We start from the raw sequence: 15,086 nt of genomic DNA, 5'->3' as shown, positions 1-15,086 counted from the left end.
CTGGTTCATGGCACTTGTCAAGGCACGCAATAGCAATTTTGCAAGGTGCACTTTAAAAAAAAAATCTTAAATTTTCTTACAACTCAATTTGTACAAATTTGCCACTTTCAACAAGATTTAAAATAGTTACACTTTCTCATGAGACCAAGTTGTGCTGGTTGTTAAAATACTGAGATTAATGTAACTGGTTACACTTTATTTTAAGGTGTCCTTGTTACAGTGTAATTATACATTTAAGTGCTGAGTAATATTAATTAACTACATGTACTTACTACATGGTTAGGGTTAGGATTAGGGTTTGACTTGGTTACTTGCATGTACCTCTGCATAATTAATTGTTATTATAATAGTAAGTACATGTAGCATGTGTAACAAGGCCACCTTAAAATAAAGTGTTACCATATAACCTATAATAATTGAGTGACCACAAAGGTACTGCATGGTACTATTTACTGACCAGTCCCGTACTGTACATCCCAGTTGTAGTTTTCCATCACACAAGTCCATTTGACAAATTTGTAGTTGTGTGAACTGTGAATGTCTGTTCCAGCTCACTGTGAAATGCTGGAAATGATGCACACCTCTTTGGCCAAGAAAGCAAGTTTTATAGCAATAAGGCTGGGATTACATTTTCAGGCAATCCTTGCTATTATAATTTATAATGATGTGTTTTTTAAGAAGATTATTTTGCGAATAGAAAATCCTCATCCCCATCCGACCTTAATGTTTGCATGTGCTTCCAGCTGGCTGAAAAGGAGCCTATGTAATCTGTCAGTCATGTTATTTCAGGGTTTATTTATTTATTTTTTAATGATAATAAATAAATACTTTACTTTTAATGAAATTAGTAGCAGATACAGATCTCCTGCAAAGACCTTGTCAACCATCGGGACGAGACCACGGGAACCAAACAATTCCTCTGCACAATCTGACTTGTGTTGCAGCCTGGAATTAAACCACACCATGCTGGTTTCGTCTGGCCAGAGGAGAACTGGCCCCCCCAACTGAACCTGGTTTCTCCAAAGATTTTTTCTCCATTTCTGTCACCAATGGAGTTTTGGTTCCGTGCCACTGGTTTTGGCCTCTTATAAGTCCGCTCCTCTATCCAGATACACCAAGCCAATCCAGATACACCAAGACAATTTTAGGTATTTTTTCCCAATTAGTTGGGAAATCATTTCTGGCAACATTGTTCATTTTAGTTGATGACATCACTGAATCAACAATGAACTGACCTTAACTGAAAAATGTACTGTTTTGTCATTGTCATCTTGCATTATTGACAAACTATTTTCCTGTTTGACACTGTAAAGCTGCTTTGACACAATCAGCATTGTATAAAGCGCTATATAAATAAAGGTTAAAAAAAACTACAATACTACAAACTACAAAAAAGTTACTACAATAATACCAGTAAATGTAATAAAATTTCTGAATGTTACAAAAACACTTTGCATATATTATATTATATTATCTCTCTACTAGTTATTTTTAACTGTTTATTTTAACCCATTCATCAGTATATACCTTGTCATGACAACTTACTCATTCATTTTTAATGTACCTTTTTCATAACTATTTAATGTGACTGATTTTCGATGGCTGGTTTAGTGCGGAGGATTTTTTTCCTGACTCGTTAAACTTTCATGAGTTCACTCCATCTTTAACGAGTCTCTTTGATGGAAAGTTCCGTATATCTGCAGAGACCAGTGCGTTGAGATGGTTTAGTTTCTTGTAAAGGAAGGTCTTAGTTATTTTTGGCTTGGTGTATCTGGATAGAGGAGTGGACTTATAAGAGGCCAAAATCAGCAGTCTTTGAACACAACTTCACAAAGGCAGTACACTGGAGTCAACAGCACACAGTTGCACAGCACACTCAATTGTGAAAAGACAAGAATAAAGACAAACATATTTCTGCATTGGCCATTTAGATTGGCATGTTTAGCCATTTTGAAATGCACTAATGTCTCTGTATAAAATGATACGAAGGTCACTGGGTTTTCTGACTTTTTTTGTGTGCAGGAATGCCTCACTGGAAGTTCTCTCTTGTCAATGATTTTAAATCAACAGTAGTCACATTAATCCTATGCAAATATACTTTATCTATAGGGTTTGAACTAAAAAAGTGTCCAAAACATATATTTTAATATATTTTAAAACAATATTCATTAACATTTAATAAATGCATTAATTTAAGCTGGATGAATAAACGTTTAAGGAAAAATAAAACTTTTGAACAGTAGTGTACATATTACTCGTTTATAGTCCATGCAGGAATGAAGTCTTAAAACAAGCACAAATATTCTTCTATCTAAAACATCCAGCTTTTGAAATCCAGTGTTCATACAGACTGTGTTCAGATAGAATTGAAGTGACTTTTTGACGAGTTAAACTTAAATTGCTTCCAAATCACCTACAACACATTTATTCCTCTTTAATCTAAAGAATCTTCAGTTTTGCTAAGGCCTACATTAAAACATCAAATCTCCAAAACAAAATTAAAAACATTCATTCCAAACTAAGTATTATGCTCAGGCAGAAGGGAAAAAGTAATTAACCCTGTAAGTCACCCTATTATAATATTACAACATATTTTTTAGCTTGACTAAATTTAACTTGCTCATGTTTTTTTTTTTCTCTGTCTAAGACATTTACACAACTAATAGTGGTCCTATTACCTAGCCTTGCAATGCTATTGCATGCTCGATTTTAAAAATAGGCCCGTTTACCTGGCCAAGAACTCACCTTTCGAACTTCCCTTGAAGCACATCATCTTGTTTTAAGTAAAGAGCACAATAAGCTATCAGACAGTATTGTGTGAATTTTGTGAGATGTGTGAATTCTGTGAATGGGTTTCTTTAAAACATGTAAGTGTGATTGGGATTGATTTGCAGTCTGCTACCCAAGAGCCCAACATTGCAATATTACAAATTTTCGCAATTCTACTAAACTGTCAAAATAAAAGGTGAAATCATTTTTTTCACAGTTTTTTTTTCTATATTTGGGTCTTCGAAGGTTAAAGCATAGATGTGGTGAGAACAAGCTGTCAGTGGTACAGATCTACCGTATGCAGCACTGTGTTTGTGGGAGAGAAATAAATGGAGCAGTCGCTATGCCATGTCATATTTACAGCCCAGCCACATGAGGAACTGGAAATGGATGGGTCACCAGGAAGAACAACTTCCTGCATTTCCTCAAAACTATAGAGAAATATGTCAGCACATACAGTAGATAGCTATAATTTATTTATATCGCACTGATCTTAATGGTTTTTAGAATCAAATATAATGCAGAATGTTCGACTGTTAAAGCAATAGTTCACCCAAAAATTAAAATATGCTGAACATATGCTTACCTTCAGGCCATCCCAGATGTAGATCAGCTGTTTGGACTCTCATTCTGACGGCACCCATTCAGTGCAGAGGATCTATTAGTGAGCAAGTGATGCAATGCTGCATTTCTCCAAATCTGTTCTGATGGAGAAACAAACTCATCTATATCCTGGACAGCCTGAATTTTCAGCAGTTTTTTATTTTATTTTGTGGTGAACTATTCCTTTAAGAGCTTTGTTGTTCTATATTGTAGAGCATGAAGTCTGAGTTTACTCATAGAGATAAAGAAGAATGATTCCGTCAGACGGGATACAAGGTAAAGTAAAGATGGGTGTAACATAACTATTCTGAATCTCTGATTAAACATTAATTATAGTTTGTACTAGGATCTGTCCAGTAAATTGCATTTTTTTAGTGCAAAGCTAAACTTAGGAAGTGTCTAACTTAGAAAATTAAAATTGCATTACATTACAAAGAGCCTACTGTACAAGAACAAGAACAGATTTCAACTTTAAAATCAGTTTTTAAGAATACATCTATTTATGTACATCATGAGTTATTTCTGGTATACGAGGCAGCTGAAACAGAAATAAAAAGTAATGTCTCCCCTCCACTCAATACTCCAGTGATTTACATCAGCCATAAGAGGAGCAGATGACATCTATAACCTGATGTCACGTAGTTGTTAAAATGCATCTGAAATAGTTTCCACTTAGGCATGTGTTGACATCTGTTCTTCACAAGTATGTGTGCCATGCACGTACACACCACACACACAAACACAGAGATGCACACATACATAAATGAAGACATGGCATGCTGAATAGTTTCATTCCTTGTCTTGTCTAGAGGTTACAGTCATCTTTCTCTCACACACACAAACATACACACAGATGTGTTCATCGATCATTTCAACTGGATTGACCATAGTTCTGTCTTGATAGCACTTCTAAACAGCCAGAGATTGAAAAGGTCATAAAACTTGTCTTCAGCACCTGAAAATTTAATGACATACTTCAGCAATGAAAGATGGAGCCTTTCATTTTCATAATCAAAGTAAAACGATATATACACATACCGTTCAAGAGTTTGGGGTCTGCTTTTATTTTTTTGAAAGTCTCTTATGTTCACCAACCAAGGCTGCATTTATTTGATCAAAAATACAGTAATATTGTGAAATATTCTTATTATTTAAATAACTGTTTTCTATGCGAATATATTGTATAATGTAATTTATTCCTGTGATGTAAAGCTCTTATGTGATGTTGTATCCACACCACCAGGTGTCAGTAAAGGTTCAAGGTGACAGCATAAACATAAAACATAAATTACAATAAATAACATATTTTACAATCAGTCATTAGCAGGGTCCAAAATAAACAACATCTGCTAATGGTAGGTGAATGTACTAGACTTAAATACAGTTATGTGTGTAATCTGCATTTTAAAGACACACTTTTGTGATTATGGCAATGAAATTATTTAGCTGTGAAACAGTCGTGATTTTTGGAGGTGCCTTTTAGTGGCATTACTAGCACAGAAATTACATTTCACCTTTAAGCAATGCATTATATTGCAGTTCTTAAAAATAGTAGCCTGTCGATCACCCTGTTTTTAATTCTGTGAATTACATTTTTCCCTCTTGTATTTGGTGCTTTATAAGAGTTAAAGTTGGACTCTGGCAACCAGTGTGTAGTGCAAGTGGGGTCACTCAGTTTGCTCTGTTTACTGTACATAAATATTGCATTGGTTTTGTGTGTGCGTATGTATGAGGCATGTGTCATGTCATCCAGTTAAATGAAAAACAAGAAGTCACAAACACAGTCTCACGCACATACCTAAATCATTCCTAAGACCTTGTTACAGGCAGTTTGCTATGTAATAGATCTGACTATCATAATTATACTTATCATACCCTTCAAGAGCTGCTTTCAGTTCCATGAATAACAGCATTGACAGCCTCTCTCATCGCCTGCCTCTCCTGCTCACTGCTGTTTCTTTCCCTGATGTACCTAGTCACATTTCATGCATTCATCCAACACTGTTTCAGTCTTTACTTTGACCAGTGGCCATTGTTGTGTCTTACCTCTTGGCACGCACCAGCGCTTGGGCTAGTGTTACCTGTTCTTCAGTGATCACTCCTGGGGCTTTTGCCAGGAGGCAAAACTATTATTACTGGAGATAAAACAAGTCACAGAGTTGATCTTTGTGCAGTTTGTGAATTTGAAAAGAGGTAATGCTGTCCTATCCTCATTTTAACTATGTTTGACTCACTAGTGAAACTCACTAGAGTTTGTAGCTAATTTCTTAGCTTTGAGACTATGCTAATAGCTCCTAAGAGTTGACAACAATAAACTTTTAGCAGATGTACTACACATTATATACTGCCTGCCTCTGACTAGCTTTAGCATTTAGCAAGTATGTATACGAATGCTATATAATTAAAAGGGGATGAGTACTTTCTTATGTTCTGGCCCAACTTCCAGTTTCAACAGGAAATACATCAACACAACCCTTAAAAAAAGAAGTACACTTTAGCATATTTTTAAAAAGAGTACTTAATATGGAAATAATACACTTAAAGGAACACTCCACTATTTTTGAAAATAGGCTCATTTTCCAACTCCCCTAGAGTTAAACAGTTGAGTTTTACTGTTTTCGAATCCATTCAGCCGATTTCCGGGTCTGGCGGTAGCACTTTTAGCTGTAGCTTAGCATAGATCATTGAATCTGATTAGACCGTTAGCATCTCGCTCAAAAATGACCAAAGAGTTTCTATATTTTTCCTATTTAAAACTTGACTCTTCTGTAGTTACATCATGTACTAAGACTGATGGAAGATGAAAAGCTCCGATTTTTTAGGCCGATATGGCTAGGAACTATACTCTCATTCCGGCGTATTAATCAAGGAACTTTGCTGCTGTACCATGTGTGCAGCAGGCACAATGATATTACGCAGTGCCTGAAAATAGGCTTATTGGAAGTTACCTAGCTGGGGACTATTTTCAGGTGCTGCGTAATATCATTGTGCCTGCTGTATACTGTATGTTCCAAATATTACACTAGAGTTAAGTACTTTAGATGTGCTTTAGTATGTTAGTCAACACATCAAAACAAGTGTACTTTTGGAAAGCATGACAAAAGATTATAATGATTTGAAATGTACTTTAAAGTAAAATGTTTGACATTTAATTTGTCGCTTATTAAAGTGTGTTAAAACAGTAAAGTAAACTCCCTTTAAGTACACTTTAACGGCACTTTAATTTCATCAATATGACATTGCCTGCAAGTACATAAAAAAAAAAAAAATATATATATATATATATATATATATATATATATACAGTTAAGCCCATTCTTTTTCACAAGATAATTAAGAAAACTGTGGTAGTTAAATGATTTCATACTCTTTAGACACATCCAACTATTCATTTTACACTGAAAAAAGAGACGGGCTGTGCTCAAAATCGCCCCGATACTCTTATATAGTGCAGTATTTGAGGGGGCAGGCATTTGTAGAGGTGTCCGAAACCATAGTGGACATTATCAAGTGCACACAACAATGAACTGCTGTACACTATAAGCGGCTAGCTCCTTAAGAACTATATCCTGTGAGCATCTCACTGAATGAATTCAGCATGGACACGTGTTTTTATTCATATATTAGTGGAGTAATGTATGTGAATAGTGAATGAGGTGATTAAACAGCCAAGCAACAATGTGAGACAAACAAGGAAGCATGGCTATGATCTGTCTCTGATGAAAGAAAAAAAGAAGAGCTGGTCAGGTTACAGTGAAAGTCAAGCCTGTTATTGCCGGTAATGAGGGCATCTTATATAACAGTGAATGAGGAAGAGGGGTTTTCAGAGAGGTGGGGGACCTCAAAGACCTGACTGCCAGATAACTTCTCGACACTTTCTGACTACAATACCAGCCGACTAATGTAAAACACTGGTGTGATTTAAATACATGAATGCAGGTTATTGGAAAAATGCTAAGTCACAATTTTAAAGGCATCTTTTAATTGCATTTGTATCTATATTGCTCATTTGAATGTTTCTTTATAAGATTAGGACAGTCATGCCACAATTAAATTGTTTTAGGTAATGTGTAAATCCATAACTAGTCATTTGTGATAACACACTCCAATAAGATAATGCCAATATCTTTTAATTGAACTACGTTTCACATTATTCATTTCAATAGGTTTCTGTATATTGCAGTTCATATTGAGAACAGTCACACTGCAGGAGGATTTCCATATTTTACTTTTTGAACAATTTTATGCTCACAGGCAAAGTCTTTGCTGTCCTGCCAAATTATGAAAATCTAAAAGAAAAAAAATGCATTTATCTCAGTAAAGGAACATGTCATGTCTAACATAAAAGAACAAAATTACTATTTCAGCTAAGAAATGCAAGTCTGTAATGCAAATTATTGAAACAAGTTCTGAAGTGACCATTGCAGCAGCCTGAGCTTCATTTCACTGTGATTTGCATTTCAGGTCAAACACTGCAACGATTACACAATGCATAATTTTAATACATACAGTACACAATTATTACCACATTTAATGGCTTTATGTTCTCACATATTTACAGTCATAAATTTACAACCAAATATGATCAGTTGTCAGGCTAAGCACATGGTTTTCAAGTTCCTGAAGATTCCTTATTAATATTTTGAAGGCTTTGAATATTCTCATTAGATTCTAATTATAGAATAAAAGGATTTGTTCAAATGTACAGTTCATTCTCTAGCACAACCACCACAATGTTCAGTTAGAAGAACCATCATTATAGAGGCAAAATGTGCAAATAAATGTCAGATTAACAATGACACCTATTAAAAGAACAAGAACACACTACTTCTTCATACTAAAATGATGTAACTCCAGGTAAATATAAAATAGCAGCAGTTAAAACATCAAAAACACAATGAAAATATGTGTTTATATCCAGTTTGTCTTGGGGAACAGCTCACCAAGATTAACAAGTTTGCAAAACAATTTATATAATACAGTGAGAATCCCTGATTCTCTCTCCAACAAAATGTTATATATTTTCACTTATTTAGCTAAATAATAAAAAAAATGAATGTCTTTATCTTGTTTCAGGATGTTTTTCTCAAAGAAAATTCTTAATTTATCTAACCTTCTCTGGGTAACTGTTGAATCTGAGAAAGAGGACAAGACTTGGAAGTCGTGTTAGGTCTATGCATATATATTTAATTCGAATCAAGACAACATTCCCCATTAATACAAGGGAATTCCACTCAATATAAAACCTGTATGACGGCATGCCTGCAACAGGTTCAACCCATCTGAGTGAAAGGCACTGTTAAGCTCATAGAAATGAATATGGACTGTAAGTGGAAAACTCTGAATGCATTTCTCCTCTTCATTGGCTGAGCTTCCTCTAAAGTGCCACAACAAACCATAATGATTATCATTTCAAATGCAAAATGATACATTTATGAAATACATTACTTAAATTGGAATTATATTAGAAAAACATATATAGAGACTATGGTGTTAAAGATAAATGTTAAAAGTGTCATTTTGCAGGTTACCCAAAATTGTAGTTTGCTGGTGGAAGCATTGAGCCAACCAAACACACTTGATAACAGTGCAGTCGTCATTTAATTTTCAGAGTGATTCTGTAATTTTTAATTGCACATAGTGGACCTGATGTGGTAGGTTTATGAGATTATGAGAAGGTTTAGTTTGAATTATTATTTAATAAAATGATTATGCAACACAGATGGATATCTAACGTGAAATTTAAATTCTGTTACTTGTTTTTTTTTTAGATAAACTCTAATCACATTCATATCATTCAAGTTAGGTAGCATTTATAATAATCTGTTCCCAAGAATTAAAAAAAAAAAAAAAAAGCAGAAACGCTGAAGCACTAAAAATGAAACATTATTGGCTGAATCTCACAAAACCTGTGAAGAACATTCATTTATTAATCTTGGAAGTACTTGTTGTAAAGCATTTAGAGTGCCCCTAATATGCCATTTTGAATATTGCCTTTCATGCAGTGTGTAATGTAGCTGTCTGTGAATATAAAATATCTGCAAAGTTGTGAAGCCGACAGTGCACGGTAAATAAAGTTATTGTCTCTCAAAAAAGAAAGAAAAAAAAAAGATTTGACTCTGAATCACCTAAACGAGTCATCAGGAATTCGAATACCACTTCTGTGATGGCGACATGTCACTGGGTAACACATTTGCATAATGCCGGCCTATGTTCTACGTTGGGCATTTTCACCTTCGCTTGGCATTCTGATACAGTTCCCACATGTACACCTAAATAAGTTATAACAATGACTCTGCTATCACGTCTTATATCTACCACAAACTAAGTTGACACTTACCACTGAGAAACATCCTACTCCAGTTGTGCTTGCGAATCAGCGTCTGGTTGATCAACTAGACGTTTCATCATTGGACTCAGGCTTGAATTTATAAGGTAAAATTGAAACCATCTTTTCTCTCCATACATTCTCTATGGCGCTGTCATTCAGTTATGGCAATTGGTGCTTTGTTTCCAACATGCGCTGTATGCGGTAGACCAATAACAAAAGATTGGGTCATCTGACCAATCAGAGAAGAGTAGGCTCACGGAAAGGAGGTGTTTAGAGAGCCTGTTTTTTCGAACTGCTTCGTACCAATCGTTTACGAATCATTGAGAAATGCAGTGAAATTAAATGTAAATTATGAGAAAATTAAAGTGTTTTTTGACCTTGCATGCATGTAAACCTGTTGCAGGAGCCTCCCAAAACAATATTAGGAACTTTAAAAATGGCATAATAGGGGCACTTTAAACGATAAAGATAAATAAAATACTACATTAAGGGGAATCTAATGAAAATCGCCATTGAGAATAATAACAGTTACAAAATAATTAAGGTAAAACATCCAGATGCATTACTGAGAACTGGAATGATAATGTGTTTATTTGTTATGATAAAACTTGCAGTGATACTAAAATAGACTATTTTCTTTATGCAAAATATAATCTCTTGATTTTGTTGTGAAATAGGACCTGAATATGTTTAATGAGATTCACACTCATGAAAATGAAGTTTCGATATGGGTTTTAAAACTTTGATTTACCAGTCTGCCAGCTCCCATTTGCCTTGTTCAGAGAAGAACTACTTCCATGTTTTGTATTGTTCCCTGATTTTAAATCTTGTCCGGTTGTCTCAGCTATGGGCTGCTTTTCCTCCTGATCTCTCTCTCTATGGTAAAAGTAGTTGAAATTGGAGACTATTACAGGCACAGGCAGGGCGATGGTCAATACCCCAGCAATGGCACATAGAGTGCCCACCATCTTACCGCCTAGTGTAATAGGATACATGTCTCCATATCCCACAGTGGTCATGGTAACTACTGCCCACCAGAATCCATCAGGGATGCTAACAAATTGGGTGTTGGGATCATCCACCTCAGCAAAATAGATGGCGCTGGAGAAGAGGATGACGCCTATGAAGAGAAAGAAGATGAGCAGGCCAAGTTCCCTCATGCTGGCTTTGAGCGTCTGGCCCAGGATCTGCAGCCCTTTGGAGTGTCTGGAAAGTTTAAAGATCCTGAAGACTCGCACCAGTCTAATGATTCGCAGGATGGCCAGGGACATATTCTGCCCCGTGTTGGACTTATTGGTGGTGGTCACGATCTCAGTTATCAAAGTGACGAAATAGGGAATAATGGAGACAATGTCAATCATGTTCATGATGTTGTTAAAAAATTCCCGCTTGCTGGGGCAAACCAGGAAACGCACGCAGAACTCGAAGAAGAACCAGATGATGCATGCAGTCTCAAGAATGAAGAAGGGGTCGGAGAAGGTGCTGGTGATGGTTTTGGGAGAGGCACTTGGAGGAGCACCTGAAGGATGCGTCTGGTTGAAGGAAATCTCCAGGTCCTCACGGAATTCTGGGAGAGTCTCTATGCAGAATATGATGATGGAGATGACGATGACGAGGATGGAAACGAGCGCGACCCCTCGGGCTGCGTTTGAGCTCTCGGGATATTCAAAAAGAAGCCAGAACTGCCTGTAAAACTCATTGGGCGGCAGTGGGGTCTCCACGTCTTTGATAAAGCCTTCCTCCTCGCGGAACTGGTCCATGGCTTCCTGTCCTAACTCGTAGAAGTTAATCTCATCCGCGAAGACATCTAAAGGTACGTTCGCAGGACGCCGGACCTTCCCCCCTGACTGATAGTAGTACAGGATCCCATCAAAGCTCGGACGATTGCGGTCAAAGAAATACTCGTTTCTCATGGGGTCAAAATAGCCCATTCTTTTCATTGGGTTGCCCAGAAGGGTGTCTGGGAACTGGTCGAGGGTCCTCAGACGGGTTTCGAAGCGAAGACCGGCAATGTTAATGATAATCTTTTGATCGCCTTCATCAAGAGGTCGCTTATCAATAAACAAGTCCTCATATTCTTTGGCCAGTTTACTGAAGATTGTCTCACTTTGTGATCCTTCACTGTTCACAAGTAACTTCCAGTTGGAAATCAGACTAGTGCAGCTGGCACGACCTCTCCTCGTGTGAGGGGGTAGGACAGGTGATTGCGGTTTGTCCAGATTTTGTGGGGTCTTCTCTATATATGGCAACACTTTTGCAGAATTGCAGTAGGTGCTGCCAGGTCCAAACTCTGGGATTTCTACCCTCAAAGCCGTCATCTCATTGGGATAGTCTGGGTCATTGAAATTGTCCACACCATTAGTATTCTCCATACCCTCAAAGTCAACTAGCGCCACCTCTATCCTTCCAGCCTGGACAGTCATGTGGATCCAGATATCAGACAGCCACCAAATTCAACCAGAACAAACCCACTGGTTCAATATTTCAAATTCTCTTCGGCATTTGATTTTGAGGTGGAGGTCAACACAATGAGGAAGAATAAAAGGTGCGTGACCTGCAAAACAAAGAAGAAGAGTTTAAATCTATTTTTGACCAATAAAACTCCAGTAAATGGTGTTTGACAAGCACATTGTTTCTTGGTTACTGGCCTGGGTGAAGCACTGAGGAGAGCAGCTGGCAAAGGTGACATATTTTGGTAGGTGTCAGCATCACAATACTTCCAAAAATGTCAGTCGACGCTGGGTTATTTTTGATTTTGCTGTGAATCGCTTTTAAACTGCAAATGTGGGAGTGATGGCATATTTCACACATCTATAACAGTCCATGAAGGAAATAGTAATAAGTATCATCCTCTTTCAGACTGATACGTTATCTCTTGTTTACAATAATATATAATCAAATTGAATATTATATCATGCATGTGAATCTCACGCATCTCACAATATGTCAAGGTCATATTTTACCCCCTCTTATTAACAGTTAGTAAGGTAGTTGTTAAGTTTAGGTATGTTGTAGAATTAAGGGATCTAAAATATGGTCATGCAGAATAAGGCATAAATATGTGCTTTATAAGTACTAATAAACAGCCAATATGCTGGTAATATGCACGCTAATAAGCAACAAGTTAATAGTGAGAATTGGTCCCTAAACTAAAGTGTAACCAGAGGGCTTAATTATCATGAAAGTATGTGTCTGAAAATGAAAGAAAGCAGGGAATTACAATGTTACAATTACCATTTTATTTTTATTTTAGGATAAAATGTGACCTGGACACCCATTCACATGAACACACAAATGCTTTAAGAATTTAATTTAAATACTTTTGCAAAGCTTAATTGCTTTCCCATTTCCCCTCACTGTCAGAAACTTAAGTTTCGTACATGTGAACAGACATTTGGATGGGTTCCCTGCTGTTCTTAATGTGACACGGACGTTTCCAGTATCTATGGTCACACACCTCTGACATAACAGTCGGCTGGACATCACCTCAGCTAAAGTGTAACCCCTGTCAAACACTTGACACCAGAGTCCTGGCCTGTGAGGCAGTGTTGGAGAATAAGAGAGTTGCTGGAAGAGAAGTTGAGAGATAGTAGCAGAGGGAAGGAAGCAGAGAGAGAAAGATAAACTGCTGGCCCAGTAAAGGCCAAGACAGTGGGGAAAACAATCGGCCCTCATCTAATTCACTTACTATTCCACTGACCTGCACTGGGTTCAGAGGAAATGTTGCAGTGCTATCAGCCAAGCTGTACTACAAGTCATTAGCAACGGCACTTTGTAGAGCCAAAAAGTAATATTTTTTCTCCCCATGGTTTTAAGCCTGAAAACCTAAAACATTTCAATGAAATTTTGAATAAATACAAAGCAGCATATCAGGAAATAAATTAATATTAGTGATGCCTACACTATTATTATTATTGCTCAAATTAACTTTCATATATTTTCAAAACCCTGTAGCCTAAGTATTAACATTCAGAGCACAACTCGTCCCACACGTTTGTATTACCGATGTGAACACAACCTCGGATCTACGATTGTGCTTTTAAATTTTTACCATAAGTGACTTTGGGGTCAACATTAAATGAGAGAATCGGAGGTCAATCTAGAGACCAGAATATCAGGGATGAGCTCAGAAACTTGCAATTGGCTCTTTTAGAGAGTTGGACTTGTAACCCAATGGTCACGGGTTCGAGTCTTGGTACCGGCAGGGATTGTAGGTGGGGGAATGAATGTACAGTCCTTTCTTTCCCCTTCAATACCACAACTGAGGGGAAAACCTTGAGCAAGGCACCGAACCCAACTGCTCCCCGGATGCCGCAACAAAAATTGCTGCCTACTGCTCCGGGTGTGTGGTGTGCGTGTGAGCACAAATTCCGAGTATGGGACACCATACTTGGCAACACATCACATCAGTAAATCGAATAACCACCTAGTAATCATCCTGAACACCCTAGAAATATACTTATATATACTTAAAACCGCTTTAAACACATTAGCTACCAGTGAGCAATCCGCTAAAAATAATTTAAATAATAATAACAGATTTAAGAATGTTCATTTTCAAAATAAAAAATTTTCAAAATAAAAATGATTTTATTTCATGCATGTACAGGTGCTAGATATTTCTAAATGTGCTACATTATCAGGCTAAATCTCAAATGTGTGGCTGGGTGGTTGAGAGGCACGGACAGATGTTTAATTAAAGATGTCAAAAATGAGTCATCCTGCTCAGCTGCCACTGACCAGAAAACAGAGAGCATGTGCGTCACTGAGAGAGAGAGAGAGAGAGAGAGAGAGGGAGACTGTCATTATACAAGGGACACAAATTACAACACTGATTAAAGAATGGAAAAAATATTTAGAAAAACATATATCAAGCACAAGCATAGAATATAGAAGAAGAGACAAGGAATCTCACATGATCAGAGATTTTCAAGGTCACTCATCCTCACTGATATAATGAATGATAAACTGAAAAAAAATTGACAATCAGCTATTCTGGTTGGGCAATTTAATTGAATGTTTATCACTGTATAGTTTTCCTCAGTTTACTATATGGATGTTTGGAAATTGAAAAATGTTTCATTTTAGTTCTTCAGATTAGAAAAGCTCTTTTTTAAAACACCGGCACATTTATTTTCAAGAAATGGGAATGTAAATGGTTCTTTTAAGCCATCAGGCTGTAAAATTGGTTTCAGTTCTAGCTGGAATTTTTCTTGAGTTTTATGTCAGTTTAACCCATGGACAAATGATCAGTTTTCAATTAGTTTTCAATTCAGCCTACCAGAGAAGCTTTCAGGCCAATAATTAAGGTAATATTTTATCTTGCCAGTCCACTTTAGACGGTCTGATGTTAAGTAGTTTTGCAACTGCATGCCGACTAGCA

The 15,086-nt window shown here is 36.7% G+C and overlaps 1 protein-coding gene across 1 annotated transcript; it reads right to left on the bottom strand.

Moving 5' to 3' along the window:
- Nucleotides 1–10,398: 10,398 nt before the first annotated feature.
- LOC107598151 (potassium voltage-gated channel subfamily A member 10-like) lies at nucleotides 10,399–12,262 on the bottom strand. Its single transcript, XM_016289423.1, has one exon. It carries the CDS (start codon nucleotides 12,124–12,126, stop codon nucleotides 10,438–10,440), a length of 1,689 nt encoding a protein of 562 aa, XP_016144909.1. The 5' UTR covers nucleotides 12,127–12,262; the 3' UTR covers nucleotides 10,399–10,437.
- Between the last annotated feature and the right edge of the window lie 2,824 nt (nucleotides 12,263–15,086).

The sequence above is a fragment of the Sinocyclocheilus grahami genome, unplaced genomic scaffold (genome assembly GCF_001515645.1).
Source record: "Sinocyclocheilus grahami isolate Dianchi unplaced genomic scaffold, SAMN03320097.WGS_v1.1 scaffold245.1, whole genome shotgun sequence".
Taxonomy (NCBI): domain Eukaryota; kingdom Metazoa; phylum Chordata; class Actinopteri; order Cypriniformes; family Cyprinidae; genus Sinocyclocheilus; species Sinocyclocheilus grahami.
This window is presented reverse-complemented; position numbering and strand designations above follow the sequence as displayed.

What these genes read in the sequence shown, in the direction of transcription:
- LOC107598151 (XM_016289423.1), bottom strand. Translation starts at nt 12,126, where the DNA reads ATGACTGTCCAGGCTGGAAGGATAGAGGTGGCGCTAGTTGACTTTGAG.